This window comes from Phyllobates terribilis, unplaced genomic scaffold, assembly GCF_046119375.1.
Source record: "Phyllobates terribilis strain yellow unplaced genomic scaffold, ASM4611937v1 Scaffold_3__8_contigs__length_932513732, whole genome shotgun sequence".
NCBI lineage: Eukaryota > Metazoa > Chordata > Amphibia > Anura > Dendrobatidae > Phyllobates > Phyllobates terribilis.
Window position 1 is genome coordinate 511,729,008 of NW_027362763.1, and position 19,133 is coordinate 511,748,140.

The following is a 19,133-nucleotide window of genomic DNA, read 5'->3' on the forward strand; positions in this document are numbered from 1 at the left end:
ACTTTTCTGCACCCTGTACCTGGTACTTCGCCCTCTTCATTCAGTAAGCTTGGCAAAGTGTATGTCAAAGCGGTGGTTAACCCCGAGTCTCTGCACCCCTCCAACCTGGTGGAGGACCTCCAGTTGTCCCGTGAATCCTTTGGGGTACTACCCGATATTAACAAGTGGAGAGAGACTTTCCTGTGTCCTGTTCCTAGTACTTCACCCACTTCCTCTGTTGCTGAGGATGGCTCGATGGGAGGAAGCATCCTAGTCACCAAGATGGTGAGACCAGTTTCATTCCCTCTAGTGGCCAGAAGAGGTAATCTTCTTGAAGAGAAGGATCGGCCTCCAAATTCTCTGCTGGAAATCCTTGCTGGCTTGAAGAAGAGGGGGCGTAAAGGGGGGGGTACTGTAACATCCCTGGCGGCGTGCTTGCATGGCTTGCCATCTCCCACAATGCAAGACCGCAATATTACCTATCAGGCCAGGCTGCACACTTTGATCCAGTACCTGCTGTTTGTATGTCTCTTGTCTGCTGGCTTAGGGCATCGGCGATGTTGCTTCCTGATTCTTAAAGCTAGTGTGCGCAGTCCTAACGCTTCCCCAGCCTATTGCTGTGAGTCACTGGATACTTAAACCCCCTCCACCCAGTAGGAGGTGCCTGAGCAACACTTTCTTACAGTGTGTTCTGTGCAACTGTGAGTTGCCAGGTCCTGTCTTGACTCTAGTCTGTTTCCGCCACCCTGGGGGCTGAGTACCCAGGGCCGCTACCTGTATCTCTGACTTCTAGTCTGTTTCCGCCACCCTGGGGGCTGAGTTCCCAGGCTCGTTCCTGTATCTTGTTCCCGGTTCAGTTCCTGTCTGAACAGTGTCCTAGCCCATTACCTGTTTGTCTCTATGTCCGAACCTTCCCTTTTCCTGCAGTGTCTGAACCTGCACCTAACTCCAACTCGTTGTCTCTGTACTTCTGTTTGTGAGTTTTGTGTCCACTCGCTACTTCATTGTAAGTACCTTGTGTGTATCTGGTTCTGCTTGTCCCCTTTCCCTTCCTCTGTATCTACCTCCTGTGTTCTAACCATCTTCCTGTATTTTCCAGTCTGTTCCATGTGAACAGAGCCCTGTCCTGTCTGCCTGCAACTTCTGCTCTGCTCCGCTCTGCTCTGCTTGTTCACCGCACCCGCGGTTCCGCTCTGCTCTGCTTGTTCATCGCACCTGTGGTTCCGCTCTGCTTGTTCACCGCACTTGCGGTTCCGCTCTGCTTGTTCACTGCACCTGCGGTTCCGCTCTGCTTGTTCACCGCACCTGCGGTTCTGCTCTGCTTGTTCACCGCACCTGCGGCCCCGCTCTGCTTGTTTACCGCACCTGCAGTTCCGCTCTGCTTGTTCACCGCACCGGCGGTTTTGCTCCGCTCTGCTTGTTCGCCGCACCTGCGGTTTTGCTCCGCTCTGCTTGTTCACCGCACCTGCCATTTTGCTCTGCTCTGCTTGCTCACCGCACCTGCGGTTTTGCTCCGCTCTGCTTGTTCGCCGCATCTGCGGTTTTGCCCTGCTCTGTTTGTCCACCGCTCTGGCAGTTCCTGTGTCCCAGTCTGTACTGGTCCCTATCCTGCCTGCGTTCCTACCTGACAGTACCCGCCTGTCTGCATACCAGCCGTGCCTGTCAGTGCCCTCCTGTCTGCATGCCAGCTGTGCCTGCCAGTTCCCTCCTGTCTGCATACCAGCCATGGCTGCCAATACCCACCTGTCTTCATACCAGCCGTGCCAGCCAGTACCCACCTGTCTGTATGCCAGCCTAACCTGCCTGTTCCTGCATTCCCCGATGTGGGTCAACAACTGTGACCGGGGTCTGACCTGGAGTAGCACCTGGTCCCTCTGCTCGGTTCCTCCCTGGTTCACGGAGTCAACTGAGCCGCCGTGTGACCTCGGTCGGACCGAGCTGATACTTAGTTACGCCCCTCCAGGCACTCCTCGGTTCATGGTCCAGTGGGATCACTAATCAAGCTCAAGCCAGTCAGTCCGGGCGTGAGCGTAACATGTACATCTGTCAGGAGTATTTTTGAGGGTTTTTTGGGGATCTCAGGACCTAGAATAACATTGATCTGCTTAACACTAGAAGTCCCAGAGAGGGGTAATTTAACATTTCTACCTTTGGAACCCAGAGACGGGTCGAATGACCTGAAGGATTTTAGCTAACATCCTATAATCACCGTCTTTTGTTCTGTAATTAAGGCCATTACTGTCGCACCACAGGAGGTTGTAGTTTTCCATTGAGTTTAGCCATTTAGTTATTATTATTATTATTATTTATTATTATAGCGCCATTTATTACATGGCGCTTTACATGTGAAAAAGGGGTATAATACAAGAACAATTACAATAATCTTGAACACAATGTGACAGCGACTGGTACAGGAGGAGCGAGGACCCTGCTTTTCTAGTTAGTTCTATTCAGTTTATTGTATAATATAAAGACTATACATATTGTATTTAGTTTAGTTTTATTTGAGCAAAAAAGCACTGAAACAATGAATCATTTTTTATATATTTTAAATAGAGAATTAGAAATTTTAGAGCAAGGTACAGCTGTGAGTAATGACCAGAAGCATTTGTGTCTAAGGCCTCAAGCACACTAGCGGAAAAAAAATGCGCGAAAATTGCATCACAATGCGATGTGATTTTTTTTCTGTGATTTGCCAATGTATTTCAATGACACCAAGCACACCTGCGATTTTTTTCGTGCAATTTTTTTCATAGGTGCGATTTTCCTGCGATTTTTTTTGTGCGATTTTTTTCGTGCGAAAAAATCCCAGAGGAGAGATCTATATGACCAATGGGACAGATCGCAAAAAAATCGCAAGTAGCTGCGATTTTTTTGCAATTTTTTTTTTGCACCCATTGACTTGAATTGGCTGCTATTTTTTTCGTGAGATTTTTTTTCGCACGAAATTCACACAAGAGGACTGAAATTTCAGTGTGAAAAATATACAAAAGAACAACTGTTATTTGTTTCCATGCTTTTTATTTTTTTTTTCAATAAAGGGTTATTTCACACCAACATCGAACAATAGTCACATTTTCAAGATGAGCAGTGTATAAGCGGCATGGCCAAACAAATGTGACAAGACAGTGAACAAGAAAACAATATCATCAAATTATACAACAGGGAGGGATGTTGGGGGAGGAGAAGTGGGAAGAGGGGAGGGGGGGAAGGGTAAAGACAAATACATGGGGGTAGGGGAGTAAAGGAGCACGCATCAAAGGATGCTTTTTATTTTTGTTATAAAAATAATAAAAAAAATACAAGGAATAAAACAATTCCACACATATTTACAATAGGCTGCAGTGGGGGGCTGCGTGTGTGTGAGTGGCATGTCCTTCTTGTGTGACTAGCATATCAGCACTCACTCAGCAGTCTGTCTGCACTGTCGGAACATACCTGGCACTGCCTGGGTATGTCCCTGGTACATTTGCCACACGTGTATTTGTAGCAGTCAACACATCTCTCAGTTGCACAATTGTTCGTGCATCCATGGTTGACCTGACACTTCGCCCTTTGGCCAGGGCTGGGTGTGGAAGGTTGTTGCCGAAGGAGTTTCTCCTTGCGTGCCTTCTTTTCAGTCATATGAGAGCCACCTAACTCTTTTGCAAGCTCAACCAGGAAGTCCACCCGTCTCTCCTGCACCCCAGTGCATGCCTGATAAAGAACATGAGCATCAGTGCTGCCATGTCAATCATGTTGTAGAACATGGCGACTGGCCATCTCCGTGTTCCTGCACGCACGCTGTACTCCTGCACCATTTGGTCCATTACTTCCACACCGCACTTTGTGTGGTTGTATTGTGTGACTGTGTTTGGCTTCCTTTTGTTAGCATCCTCAGTCTCAACCACGCTGTGCATGCTGCTGAGAATGTAGACGGCCTTCTTTCATTTGGGTGCATACACTGTCAGCGTGGCACCAGTGGTTGAAAACACCTGAGTGGTGAATTCAGTGTGGTCCATCTGTCTAGCGGATTGAGGAATTTCCCGGCACTCTTGTTGACTGTGCCGAGGATAGTGGTTTTCCGGCTAAGCAGTTGTTGTGCAAGTGACAATGATGTAAAGAAATTGTCCGTGGTTACAGTTCTGCCCTTGTCCATGAATGGTTCCATCAGCCTCATCACAACAGTTTCGGACAGTCTCTCCCCGCTGGGACGACTGGGGTCCTTGCCAAGATATGGGAGGACATTACAGATGTACTTTGATTTCAAGTCGCAATCCACCCAAAACTTGATGCCAAACTTGTCTGGTTTTGTTGCAATGTATTGCAGAAAACAGCAGCGAGTCTTTGACGGGAAAAGCTGTTCATCAATAGTGATGTGTCGGCCAGGGTTGTAGGATGCGATGCAGTTGGTGACAAACGATCTCCACACATCGGAGATTGCAGCAAACTTATCGGTCTCCATTCGCTCACTGCGTGTGAACATGTCATCAAAGCGTAGGTGTTGCATGATGTCTTGGAAGCGGTTTCGGGTCATAGTTGCAATGATCCTTGGGTTTGCCAGGTTTTCTGACCAGCTGTCATGTAGTGATGGAACCTTGGTCACCCCCCGCAAGATATTGACTGAAATAAATGCCATTAGCTCCGGGAGACCCATGAACCAATCCACCTGCTCCGTGTGACGTGCATGTTGAGTAGTCCATTCTTGAATGCTACGAAGCATGTCAAGAGTGATAAAACAGAGGAAGCTCTGAAGGCGACTCCGGACACTTCGTCTGGCCTTAGCACTTGGCTCTCCATCTGTAGGGTATGGTTCTATTGGGGTGAAATGGAGACGTTTCCCCACTTGTACTTCACGCCACACTGTGCCATCTTTTGCGGTCTCTGTCGGCTCACTCGCCAACCGAGCTCTCTTTTTTTGGTAGAGAAGGAGTCTCCTCATCTGCAAGATAAATAATTTCAAATTAACATTTTGTTTTGGTTCTAAATAAAAAAGATAGTCAGGAAATAAAAATAGGTAATTTGAAAAATCTAACCTGAAGACAGCTCAGAGTCCGAATCCGGTTGAAGGACTATGTCTTCTCCATCTGAGTCAGAAGTGTTGGTGTTGCTCAGGATCAGTTCCAATGCCTGTTGAATGGTGTGCCTTCTCTGCATTTTGTTTCTTGTGAACAAAATAGGTGAAGCAGTCACCTATTTATCCCCCACAGAACAAAAGGCTGCATGCAAATTTGCTAAGGTGTTAGCAACCTTATGCATATCCCCTGCACAACAATGCAGCTGGGGGGTGGGCAGACACACTCAGGAACAGCTTACATTCTTTTGTTTACACTCTCTTACAAGACCTTTGTTGAGGTGGATCAACACAACACAATTGCCCCCCTGCAGATTCCTCAGGCAATGGCCACATTTACAAATGAAAGGATGCTAATTGGAGTTGTCAGTTTGGACTAAGGGCCCCGTCACACTAAGCGATGCAGCAGCGATCCCGACAACGATATGACCTGTCAGGGATCGTTGCTGCATCGCTAATACATCGCTGGTGAGCTGTCAAACAGGCAGGCTCACCAGCGATCAGGGGAGCAGCGATATCGTGGAAAGAATCGTTCCACGATGTCCTGCTCCCGTTACCAGCCTGCTGCAAGCAGGAGCAGGCTGGTAACTATGGTAAACATCGGGTTACTAAGTGTGCGTGTGCCCCTAGTAACCTGCTGTTTACCATGGATACTACTCTGCTACGGTGCGCGGGAGCCTCCGCGCACCATAGCAGAGTGGTATCCATGGTAAACAGCGGGTTACTAAGTGCGCGCGTGCCCCTAGTAACCCGATGTTTACCATAGTTACCAGCCAGATCGTTGGTCCCGCTGGTCACACACAGCGATGTGTGCTGGCCAGCGGGAGGCCAACGACCAAAAAATGGTCCAGGACACTTTGCAACGATCAGCGACCTCACAGCAGGGGCCTGATCGTTGCAAAGTGTCACACACAGCGACATCGCTGGTGAGGTCGCTGGTGAGTCACCAAAACCGTGACTCAGCAGCGATATCGCTAGCGATATCGCTATGTGAGACGGGGGCTTTAGGGTCATTTGACCCTCTTTCGGGACTTCAGGGGGGAGCTGGAAATTTCTGGGACTTCTAGTGTTAAAACTATTAGGTCAATGAAATGTGAAGAAAAGAAACATTTCAAAGGTTTACTTAATCTGTAAGAGATGCATGCCTCTTAATGAATTTGGTACATTTTACTCCAGCACTCCTTCCATCAAGACTGGTGTTCAAAAAGCCAGTCTTGATGAATCTGTGCCTTTGTGTCCCACTGTATGTCACCTCTGTGGGGGAGAGGGATGTATTCAACTATAACACAGCATGCAAAGAATTTCTTTCACTTGGTTTCCAACATTAATCAGTAAGAAATTACCTTTGCGTGCTTCCATATAAAGTCAAAGTCACAGGAAAGCAGAGTATAAACCCACAGGAGTCTATGAGGAAATATTACGACTCTATACAACCCAGACATGTAATATGGCATTATGCATGAGACCTTAGTCTGATATTACATGTACAAATTCAAAAAAGCAATGAGCCGTGCAGTTGGACTGACTCATAAATACATTTTATTTCTCTCAGATTTTCTATATTAAAAAGTATTTAATTTCGATTTTAAATAAAAGAATGGAACATGTGCATAAAAATACCATAACACTGACACCAGAGAAAACATTAAAATAAATAAGGTGAGCTATATAACTATTGAAGCAATTACTAATTGAGGAAATTAAGGTGTTAAAAAAAGTCTAGAAAAAACAGATGCAAGATGAAAGTAAATCAACAGCAAGCCAGCAGACTGGACAAGATGTCACTGTGGATAAATCAGTAAGTTAGGGATGAAATCTAGGTGTCCATGGCTAGTAAAGTTGGAGCAGATAAAAGGTAAAGAGGAGCACATAATTCTGATGAGGTAAGATGTGGAGATGGAAAATTCGAGTGGACCACTATATCTAAAATAATCTGTCATTCTATCTTTTACTATTGGGGATGGTACTATAACACATTAAGGCATTGCGGTCTGTTTTTGGTGTAAGCAAAGGGACCTCATTGTGACAAAAAAATGACACTAGGGTTCTGTCACGCAAGATGTGGGAAAGACTAAGTGCAACACAAAGGGAAGAAGGGGAGGAAGCCCAAACACTAGGGAAAGGGGAAGTGGAGAATCCAAGGCAGATCTAATATCACACTGCCTACCCTACCATCCCTATATAGGTTCCACACCTATCGCCGAGCAGGGCCCTAAGCCCTGGATGACCCTAGAGCTTGGCCCTAGATAGGGGGGAGGGGTGAGCACTGGTCAGGCCCCACTAAAAGCTAAAGACAACAAGGTAGACAAACAAAGGGGATAAACTTAGCTTGAGCAGACACCAGAGGAGTAACGCCAACTGTCCTCCAAGGGCACCAGAGAATAAGCTAGCCGACTGCTAGTGGTCCAAGCCTGCACAAAGGTACATAGAAGTATCACCAGCGATTACCTGGAGAAAACTATGTGTTTTTAACTCCCAGGCAAGGGTGTGTCAATCAGCAGCAGGAGGTAGGTCGTTGCTGGGTCCTAAAGTCAGAAGGATTAAGAAGGCGCCTGTAATGCCAAGCACAGTGACCTTCTACAACCAGATCCAGAGCGACTGTCTATTACACCTGACAAACCCGTGACAGTACCACCCCCTTCTACGAGTGGTCTCTGGACACTCAGGACCAGGTTTCTCAGAATAAGAGGTGTGGAATGCACGACCCAACCTAGAGGCATTCACCTCTGATGCTGAAACCCACATCCTTTCCTCTGGACTATAACCCTTCCAGTGCACCAAGTACTGTAGGGAACGATGCTGGAGACGAGAATCTACAATCCTCAAAATCTGAAACTCCAAATTACCATCAACCATGATTGGGGACGGTGGTAGTGGAGAAGACTCAATAGGTTCTACATATTTCTTGAGCATAGACCTGTGAAAGACATTGTGGATCTTAAGGACCTGAGGTAGCTCACGACGAAACGCTGCTGGGTTAATGATGGCAGTTGTTTTATAGGGACCAATAAACCTAGGTTCCAGCTTCCAGGAAGAAACCTTCAACTTGGTATTCCTGGTAGACAACCACACAAAGTCATTCACACTCAGGTCCGGACCTGGCGAGCGTTTTCTGTCAGCCATATGTTTGCACCTGTCTCCCATGATCTTCAAATTACTCAGAACCCCCCGCCACACCGAGGAGAACGACAAAGCAAGACGTTCCTCCTCAGGACCTCCTGAAGCCCCTCCCCCACTAAAAGTTCCAAACTGTGGATGGAAGCCGTTTGCACCAAAGAACGGTGACCTGCCGGTAGATTCTTGGCGATGATTATTATTAGCAAATTCTGCCAGCGGTAAGCAAGATACCAAATCCTCCTGGTTTTCGGAGACAAAACACCTGAGGTAAGTCTCCAGATTTTGGTTAATGTGCTTGGTCTGCCCATTCGACTGAGGATGGAAGGCAGAGGAAAAGGACAGTTGCACCCCCAGTCGAGAATAGAACTCTTTACAGAACTTGGAAGCAAACTGGGTCCCCCATTCTGACAACACATCGGAGGGAACCCTGTGAAGTTTCACAATCTCACGTTTCCTTTTGCTTAGGAATGGAGGGACAGGCCCCAATAAAATGTACCTTTTTTCCACAAAAAAACACATGCCCTTTTTTTTGCAGATCTCAGGGGAAATGTATGATGCAGAGGCACCCCCTAACTGCATGAGTTCTTCCACCTCCCCCAGTACTGGTTCACTCCCAGACTGCTCCACTGGCAAAGGGGCATTACCCCGAAAAGAGGTCTCCGGAGAAGGAGGTCTCACCCACCTATCCCGAAGGTGTCTATCAGCATGTATGGCCAAAGACATGGCAGCCTGCAAGGACTCTGGGATTTCATACACTGCCAAAGCATCTTTCAACCTTTTAGTAAGGCCCTGATAAAATTGGCTTCTGAGAGCCGGGTCATTCCATTTTCTTTCAGTTGCCTATCTGCGGAATTCAGAGCTATACGTCTCTACTGACCGATTCCCCGGCTGAAAGCAATGCAGCCTGGACTCAGCTAAGGAGAGTCGGTCAGGGTCATCATAGATGAGGGCTAGAGCCCTGAAAAACCCCTCCACAGACTGGAAACAAACCGAACCCTGCGGCAAAGAAAAAGCCCAGGATTGAGGATCTCCTTGCAGTAGTGAGATCACAATCCCCACTCACTGCTCCTCAACTCCAGAGGCGTAAGGATGAAGTTTAAAATACAGTTTGCAAGCTTCCTTGAACACAAAAAACTTGTCCCTACCTCCTGAAAATCTGTCCAGGAGGGTAACCTTGAGTTCAAGCTGGCCAGGAGTACCCGCAGAGACCCCAACATTAGGAGCGGCTGCTGAACTTCATAGCAGAGGTCAGTCACCTCCAGAGACAGCCTGCGCAGCTGCTCTACCAGCTCTGCAACCGGATCCATGAACCAAGGAAGAAAGAAAAAAAAAACACACCTGGAAAAAAAAACACAGAAATAAAACTTCCTGTCAGTTTTTTTTCTCTATGTATGCACGACCAGTGATAATGTCACACAAGGTGTGGGAAAGACTAAGTGCAACATGAAGGGAAGAGGGGAAGGAAGCCAAAACACTAGGGAAAGGGGGAGTAGAGACTCCTAGGCAGACCTAATATCACCCTGCCTACCCTACCGTCCCTATATAGGTTCCCCACCTATCGATGAGCAGGACCCTAAGCCCTGGATGACGCTAGAGCTTGGCCCTAGATAGGGAGGGGGAGGGGTGAGCACTGGTCGGGCCCCACTACAAGCTAAAGACAACAAGGTAGACAAATAAAGGGGATAAACTTAGCTTGAGCAGACACCAGAGGAGTAATGCCAACTGTCCTCCAAGAGCACCAGAGAAGAAGCTAGCCGACTGCTAGTGCTCCAAGCCTGCACAAAGGTATTTAGAAGTATCACCAGTGATTCCCTGGAGCAAACTGAGTGTTTTTAACTCCCAAGCAAGGGTTTGTCAATCAGCAGCAGGAGGGAGGTCGCCACTAGGTCCTAAAGTCAGAAGGATTAAAAAGGCATCTGTAATGCCAAGCACAGTGACCGTCTACAGCCAGATCCAGAGTGACTGTCTATTACACCTGACACACCCGTGACAGGTTCTTGCAGATGATAACATGGGAAAGACTACAGTATGTGTAAAGCCATATACTCTTGAATAGAGGTTAACTACTCTAGGGCATGTCCACCAAATGGTAAGCATGTTTCCAGGGGCATTACATTCACGAAACCAAGTACAAAGGAAATCGGTAAAAAAGAACCAGTACATAAAAGCTACCAGTGTATAAAAACTTGTAGGCGATTGCTAGAGAACAAATATTGATCAAGTATTTTGAACTATTCGGCCCCAGGGTGTTCCAATAAGAAGATTCTTTGTTAAATTCCAGATCCATTCCTCAAATATGGATGTACTGCATATGTGAGAAGTACAAGAGAAATTAAAGAGAAAAAGAAGGGCAATGGAATGTTTTATACAAATATCTTGTAAAAAGTGAACTTTGCAAAAAAGAGAAGGTCCAGGACTTCAGTTGAACAAAGATCTTCAACCAACATCTATGAAAAATTTCTAAGGGAATCTGTTAGTAGGATCATCCCTCCTAAGCCATCTATATGGGCACGTAGGTTGAAATTTGAAAGTTGAATAAAATTATACCTTGATATCTGAAATCCAATGTCTTAGGCTATGTTCACATACGTTGTGTTTTGCTGCATATTTTGCAGCAGCTTTTTATGCAAATTTTCAGCTGCGTCTTGCAGTACCGGCAAAGTGTATGAGAAACCTGTATTCTCTGTTGACACATGTTGCTTTTCGTTTGCTGCGTATTTCCTGCCTTGCTTGCGTTTTTGGAAAATAGAGCATGTCACTTCTTTCAGCGTTTTTTCACCCACAGGAAGTAATGGGTGGTGAAAAAAATGCATCAAAAAACACAGCTAATTTTTTTTAGCATTTTTTCAGCATTTTTGATGGCAAAATATGGGTTCTATTTTGTGATTAACCATCTTGTCTTGGTCACTGAGATGGTTGTTTGTATTGGAAAAGTTTAAATAAATTAGTGATGTGTCAGTGTAAACATTAGCTGACCTACATGTGAGATTGAACAATACCTGTGGCACAGTGAAGTGTGAAATTGAACAATGCTTGTGCAAATTGAATGGCGGACCCCATAATGTGAAAGCAAATAGTGTCATACAAACTCAATGCACTGCCAGCTTCTAAACTATTCCTGAACAATTCACCTCCCCCACTACGCCAACACCAGAATGATATTTTTTTTTCACAGAACTTTATGTACATGCCTAAATAGAGACAGAGGGACAATGAAAAAACCGCTGCAAAAATGCATAAAAAACGGATAAAAAACACAGGAAAACATGCATTTTTGATGCAGCTGTTTTCCTGCCAGAGAAAAGTTGTCAGCAGATTTGCAGCAGATTTAGCTGCAGATAAAAACTGTGAACTTATCCTTATTCCACAGAAATATATGTTTTTCTTATATATAAATGAGACGTTCAGATCTCACAGGCAGCCAGTGTGGTGGGTGGGGCTCTACAGCACAGCTAAGAGCACTGTGAGAGGAGAATTATACCTGTTTGCAAAGGAGCAAACTTCTGCTGTACTCCCTTTCCCCACACTGACTGCCCAGGAGTTGGAAGCTGAAAAAGTGATAAGATGTAATCAGGCACAACTCTGCAGCACAGTTGACAGCACTATGAGAGGACACCTGCAGCTGTGTTTGTAATGAGAAAAAGATCAGTTCTGCTGATTGTGATTAAAACTGTTAGTCGTTACATGTCTCACACTGGTAATGTCCCCTTTCATTTAAAATAATCTCTGGGGATAGTCTTTCAGGAAGACCTTTGTACAAAATACACGTGGAATTCTACAACAAATCTGCCATATCTGAATAACTTATTGCTACATATTTTTGACATATGATGGAATAAACCGGTACTTATATTATAGATACAACAACAATTTTACAGATGAAATTAATATAGAAACAATCATTTTAAGATAAAATCACCTTTGCTGGTTGTTGTGCTCTCTAAGTCATTTTCACTGCATGCTTGCAAACTGTCTTTCTGGCCTTCTAATTGGAAAGTTCCTTCAGCATATTCATTTTTTGGGAGCATCTAAAAGAAAATGCAATATAAGTTATTCAGCAATCACATCAATATCAGATTTATAAATAATATCACAAATTAATTTTGTAATGTTGTAACAATAGACACCCCCCTGAAAAATGAATGATACTTGTAATTACCATCTGTGATAGTAGAGGAGATACAGTAGCAAGACATTTTTCCAACATCACTAATGTTCCATATGTAAAGTTAACTTGAGTTGTCTATTATAAAGTGACTGTAAAGAGTGGAGAAGTCTTTAGGCTATGAGTGGAGGAGTCTTTAGGCTATGAGTGGAGAAGTCTTTAGGCTATGAGTGGAGGAGTCTTTAGGCTATGAGTGGAGGAGTCTTTAGGCTATGAGTGGAGGAGTCTTTACTCTTTATGCAATTGCGCTGCATTTTTTTGCCGCAGTTTTCCAAAATTGAAGTAAATTTGCCAGATTGTTACCACAATTTTGGAATATTGCAGGAAAAAAAAATTAGCAGAATCGCATCGTGTGAACATGCCATGGGCTTCAGGTTCTACATTATAAATATTGTTATGAATGCTAATAAAAAGGTTTATGAGATTAGAAACAAAGATATTATTTTGTCAGAAACAGCACCAATCGAGGCTTTTCACCAACCAGAAATGTGTGATACAAAAATGCTCAGCTTCAGTGATGCTGAAAAATATAATTTTAATATACATGTGATGCAGAATAGCAGTTTCCACAAAATTATATTAGTTATAAATAATGTTAGCAATTTGCACCAGCTTTAGTAGGTTATTACAATTAGTGATTTATTCCCAGTATAACACTGGGGTTAACAATGAAATAATCATAATTTCCCAACCATATTTGAATCATACTTTCACAGGGAGCATGTTTTATTGCTAATGAATAAATTAAGCACATATATTGTTTTACCAGTGCAGAAACAGCCAATTAAGATAAAAATAATTATATTTTTTAAGACAAGAGTAGAACACAAATCTAACACAGACTAAGCAGTATAAGCTGTTTATTGACATTGGAAATTAATAGTACTCTCAAGGTTTACCGAAAAATTGGAAAATTTGTCAGTAATTAAATCAATGATCTATTAAGTGAAAAAGTATGGTGTAAGGTAATTGGAAATGGTCCTATTATGCAATATGGCCTCACAAATAAACCTTAAAAGAGAAAAGAGCAATTTTGTGTTTTGTTGTAAAAGGTGGTATGCATCGGCAAACTTTTTTTAACTGTATTCAAAAACATAAATGACTTTGTTTTTTAACATAAAGGGATACTGCCATAAAATGTTTAACCTAAAATGACTATGTCTAGCAATATGGCATACAGTTGTATATGTCCAGGTTGTCATATAGGGTAATTTTTCTGACATATACAGTATATGCTGTATAGGTTATGTGCATGACAGTGTAAACAGATTGTGTGTAGATCGCGGCACATCCGACTAGATGGTGCTTTAGTAGGGTCCTACCCCTTATAGTAGGTCTCAAGAACTAAGCACTCTGTAGTTAAATTGAGGTGACATTTATTAGTAATCCAACATACATGAGTATTAGCATGCAACATTTCGGTCAATATCTTAGACCTTCTTCAGATACATAGATTGCACTTAGAAGACATGTAGGATAGAGAATTGCTAGTGGTATGGTATGTACAAGTTGAATTCCTAATAAATATCACTCAAATTTAACTATAAAGTGCCTGGTTCCTCAAATCAACAGTCACACCTGGTTAGTTGTAGCTGTAAGAAATTGTTGACATTACATAGAAGTTAATGCCACTGAGTGTTGGAAATTGCCCAATAGTAGAAATAAATTCAGGGGGCACTCACAACATGCAATGCTTTCTTCTTCTTTATTTTTAATTAATAAAAGTGATGAAATCAGGCATGGGAAGTTGGCAAGATGCACTACACCCAACGGCTATTTTGTGTCACTTGACACTTCTGCTTGTTTTTATGGAAGCTGCGCTCCATCTAATGATGCAGCCATCCAATGGGACAAGTGTATGGAGCAAGGCCGCACCTACTAAACGAGCTCTGGCCGGGAGTATGTTTAACACATACATACCCACTGGTCTCGGCTCAGAAACCGGCGAATCCAGGCAGTGCACAGTGCGTGCGCTGGGGGATTCATAAGTCTGCAGTCACATAGAGTGACTGCAGACTTATCAATTTAGACCGGACAACCCCTTTAAGAAAAAGGAATTGGAATCGGAATCCGTTAGGATTTGCACCGTCTGACTATATTGGGATTCCCTGCTACTAAATTGGGAGATTCCATTGTGAGTGTGCAGCTAAACACAGGTCAGATCAGTGCTGCCAAGATTTAATTTTATAAGAAAGTAGTTATGTAAATTAGATTACTGTGGATTGTGAAATAGCAGGAGGAAGAGGTTAGAGACTGCAACAGAGGTAAACACTTTTAAAGCCTTGTCTTCAGTGTGGTGTGGCTGCTCCTGGCTAACTATGTACAGTCATGGCCAAAGTTTTGAGAATGACACCAAAATGATATTTTCACATGATCTGCTGGCCTCTGGTTTTTATTAGTGTTTGTCTGATGTTTATATCACATACAGAAATATAATTGCAATCATATTATGAGTACCAATAGGTTATATTGACAGTTAGAATGAGTTAATGCAGCAAGTCAATATTTGCAGTGTTGCCCCTTCTTCTTCAAGACCTCTGTAATTCTCCCTGGCATGCTCTCAATCAACTTTTGGACCAAATCCTGACTGATAGCAGTCCATTCTTGCATAATCAATGCTTGCATTTTGCCAGAATTTGTTGGTTTTTGTTTGTCCACCCGTCTCTTGATGATTGACCACAAGTTCTCAATGGGATTAAGATCTGGGGAGTTTCCAGGCCATGGACCCAAAATCTCTATGTTTTGTTCCATGAGCCATTTTGTTATCACCTTTGCTTTATGGCAAGGTGCTCCATCATGCTGGAAAAGGCATTTTTGGGCGCCAAACTGCTCTTGGACGGTTGGGAGAAGTTGCTCTTGGAGGACATTCTGGTACCATTCTTTACTCATGGCTGTGTGTTTAGGCAAGACTGTGAGTGAGCCGATTCCCTTGGCTGAGAAGCAACCCCACACATGAATGGTTTCAGGATGCTTTACAGTTGGCATGAGACAAGACTGGCAGTAGCGCTCACCTCTTCTTCTCCGAATAAGCTGTTTTCCAGATGTCCCAAACAATCGAAAAGGGGATTCATCAGAGAAAATGACTTTGCCCCAGTCCTCAGCAGTCCACTCCCTGTACCTTTTGCAGAATATCAGTCGGTCCCTGATGTTTTTTCTGGAGAGAAGTGGCTTCTTTGCTGCCCTCCTTGAAACCAGCCCTTGCTCAAAGAGTCTCCGCCTCACAGTGCGTGCAGAAGCACTCACACCAGCCTGCTGCCATTCCTGAGCAAGCTCGGCACTGCTGGTAGTCCGATCCCGCAGCTGAAACAGTTTTAAGATACGGTCCTGGCGCTTGCTGGTCTTTCTTGGGCGCCCTGGAGCCTTTTTGACAACAATGGAAGCTCTCTCCTTGAAGTTCTTGATGATGCGATAGATTGTTGACTGAGGTGCAATCTTTGTAGCTGCGATACTCTTCCCTGTTAGGCCATTTTTGTGCAGTGCAATGATGGCTGCATGTGTGTCTTTAGAGATAACCATGGTTAACTGAAGAGAAACAATGATACCAAGAACCAGCCTCCTTTTAAAGTGTCCAGTGATGTCATTCTTACTTAATCATGACTGATTGATCGCCAGCCCTGTCCTCATCAACACCCACACCTGTGTTAATGGATCAATCACTAAAACGATGTTAGCTGCTCCTTTTAAGGCAGGACTGCAATGATGTTGAAATGTGCTTTGGGGGTTAAAGTTCATTTTCTGGGCAAATATTGACTTTGCAAGTACAGTAATTGCTGTTAAGCTGATCACTCTTTGGCATTCAGGAGTATATGCAAATTGCCATTACAAAAAATGAAGCAGTAAACTTTGGAAAAATTACTATTTGTCTCATTCTCAATACTTTTGGCCATGACTGTAGTATGAGACTCAGGTAAACTCTTAACAAGTAACTGTGTCCTTGCATATTAGGTAAACTCTGAAAAGTATCAGCTATTCACTTAGGCTGCCTAATAGACAGGAACATTTTCAAATGAGCTGAAAGTAAGAAAATTCTGTATTAATTATAAAGTTCAGGCTCCTGGTGGGAGGTAATGAAAATATTACCTGATTTACAGGTCTCTAATCATCTGCATATTGGGATGCATTGCTAAATTCATTCACTACATAAGTAGTGCAGTGTATCATCTGAGCAATCAAAGGATCATATATTTATACTCAAACTAATAAATATTGTAAAAAATGTAAAAAATATTTATAGGTATAAAAAACGTAAAAGAAATGGAACCCTATCATGTTAACCATATTCCACATGATGAAGACTGTAAATAAAATTATGAAAAACAATGCCATAATTGCTGTGTTTGTTTATCTCATATCACAAAATAACTATGAAAAAAAAGTGATTAAAAAAATAATGGGAAAACTACAGCTAGTCTAGCTAAAAGCAAGCCATCACACAGCCCGTCTATTGAAAAAAAGGTTATAGGTTTCAAGATAGGGCAAGAAAACATTTCTTAAAAAAAATTATTTTGCTTGTGCAAAATGAAAGCATAAAAAAGCAATATAAATTTGGTAATGTCATAACTAGTGTATATTAAACCACTGGATAAGGTTAAAATGTCAATTAGTCTGAATGGTAAATGAGGTTTAAAATAAATGAAATCCAAAAATGTATTTTTTCCCCTTTTCAAAAAACTGTAATAAAAGGTGATCAAAAAGTCACAAAATGAAAAGCATTGCCAGAAATGTTGTTTTTGTTAATTTCTTCTCACAAAGATCAAATAAAATGTTGTCAAAATGTCGCATGAACTACAAAATTGTGTCAATGAAAACTATAGCTTCATGCAAAATTAAGGCCCCATAGTGCTCCATTGATGGGAAATATGGAAAACGTATGACTCAGAATATGGTGACATAAAGCCAAGTACCGTAATAGTTTTAGTTCAGTTTATTTATTGTGCAAAAATACTAAAATGTAAATACAACTTTATATATTTGGTATCACCATAGTCTCACTAACCCCTCGGGAAAAGTTAACACTTTATTGATGCAGTCATAGTGAACAGTGTTAAAAAGAAAGCTTAAAAATGTCTGAGTTGCTGTTTTTTTTACTTCTTTTAAAGAGTGAATTAAAATTTATACCTAAGAATTATCACACTGACAAATCCATCTCATCCTACTAAAATACCCTAATAAAGCTGCTTATACAAATGTATGACTCTCGGAATGGGATAATAATGATAGAAAAAAAAAAATTCTCCTATAGTCTGAAAATAGTTTCATCCTGAAGGGGTTGCGGTCCAAAATACTTGTAAGTATTAAGGGGTTAAAGGCGGAATTCTTACTGGCTTCATAATGTATCACAAAAAAGGATTATACCAATTCATTGGTTAAGTAATTTTCTTTTTGTTTGCAAATTTCTTGCAAAGGAAAACCACAGGTAGGTTACTTTGAGAATAAAAGGTTTAAGTTACCCAGAGATACGTTGCACGCCCCAGTTTACTGCTCACCCACTTCCTGAAGGATGCTTTAGTTTGTCTATGATTCGACTACTAGTAGTTGACTGAATTCTGAACTAATTCATACAGTGGTCCTAAGCAAAAGCATTTTCCTAACAAAGGGACTAAGTCTTAGTATTTTTAAGAATATTTATATTTAGTTACATTATAAAGTTTACATATACGTAACATGTTCTGCTAAAGTTATAAACAGGTACCCAGCCCCCATTCTTGGAGGAGCAATGGCTGTCCATGTGAGACGATTCTCTGCTTGCGTGAGCCAAAGAAACATAATTCGATTTGTCCTACCTTTAAACATAGAAACGGTACTTTTATTTTTAGAATTTACTCATAAAATAAAAACGCAAAATATATCACTATTTAATACATTTTGAAAGCATAAGTTAAATTGTTTTAATTAATATTGAATCAGATTTATCAATATATTTATATCAGTTTTCTTGAGTAGATCCATTGAAGGGCTTTTGCTACCTCATCTGAGAGCAGAATAATGTAGAGAAAGAGACCCTGATTCCAGTGATGTATCACTTAGTTTACTGGGTGCAGAATCTGTGATACAATCAAAGTTTTAGCTCTAGTGTCACAATGTGTCGGCTTGAAGTAAGAGAGAAGGGCCTACAACTGTCCCTGGAACTGGGACCCTAACTATCCCTGTTCCAAGGGTACTCTTGATGGTAGAGAGGCCTGGGTCTCCGACCTTACTATGCTCCTGTTAAACCCTAATCTGTCCCCTCTCCCAACCCATGAGGCTTGGGACAGAAATACAAGGGAAACAGGACACAAAGACAAACAGGGGACAAATGTATACCACTAACACACAAAAACACACACCAACAGATACGGAAACAAATAGGGAAAGGAAGGAATAAACCAACCAAATAGGAATACGGACAAAGAAATAATCACTCAGATCACTACAACAGAAAGCTACAAATAAGGACTACTCCTTCAACACCAAACTGTGTAGTTGTGAGCCATCACCAGAAGGGAGCAGAGGTAGGAGTGAGTTTTAAATAGAAGCCCCTGCAGAGTGATAGGATAGGTCAAATAGCAAATGGAAAACACCGGCTATAAGAAAAGAGTGGACGAAAGGCAAAGGTTAATCAGCACCCGGACAGCCACCGGATCTCCAGTGGCTCGGCGGATAGAGATGCTGGCAGACAAACACAAGGCTGCCAGCTCGAATCCTGAGGTTTGACATGTACATGTAGCAGAGATCAGAAAGCTAACTCTGCCCACACCACTGATTAGCAACTTTTTGTGTATATTGTATATTGAGAGTAAGCTGCTAATCAGTCCTGGGGGGGGTTGGTTGGACCAGGAT

General features: G+C 42.7%; 1 protein-coding gene across 1 annotated transcript in view; it reads right to left on the reverse strand.

Moving 5' to 3' along the window:
• Positions 1-19,133, reverse strand: part of THEMIS (thymocyte selection associated) — a 90,936-nt gene that overhangs the window by 40,449 nt on the left and 31,354 nt on the right. Inside the window, exon 5 of the mRNA XM_073673206.1 lies at positions 12,069-12,177. Within this exon, the coding sequence (XP_073529307.1) occupies positions 12,069-12,177 (109 nt within the window). The remainder of the gene's footprint in view (positions 1-12,068; positions 12,178-19,133) is intronic.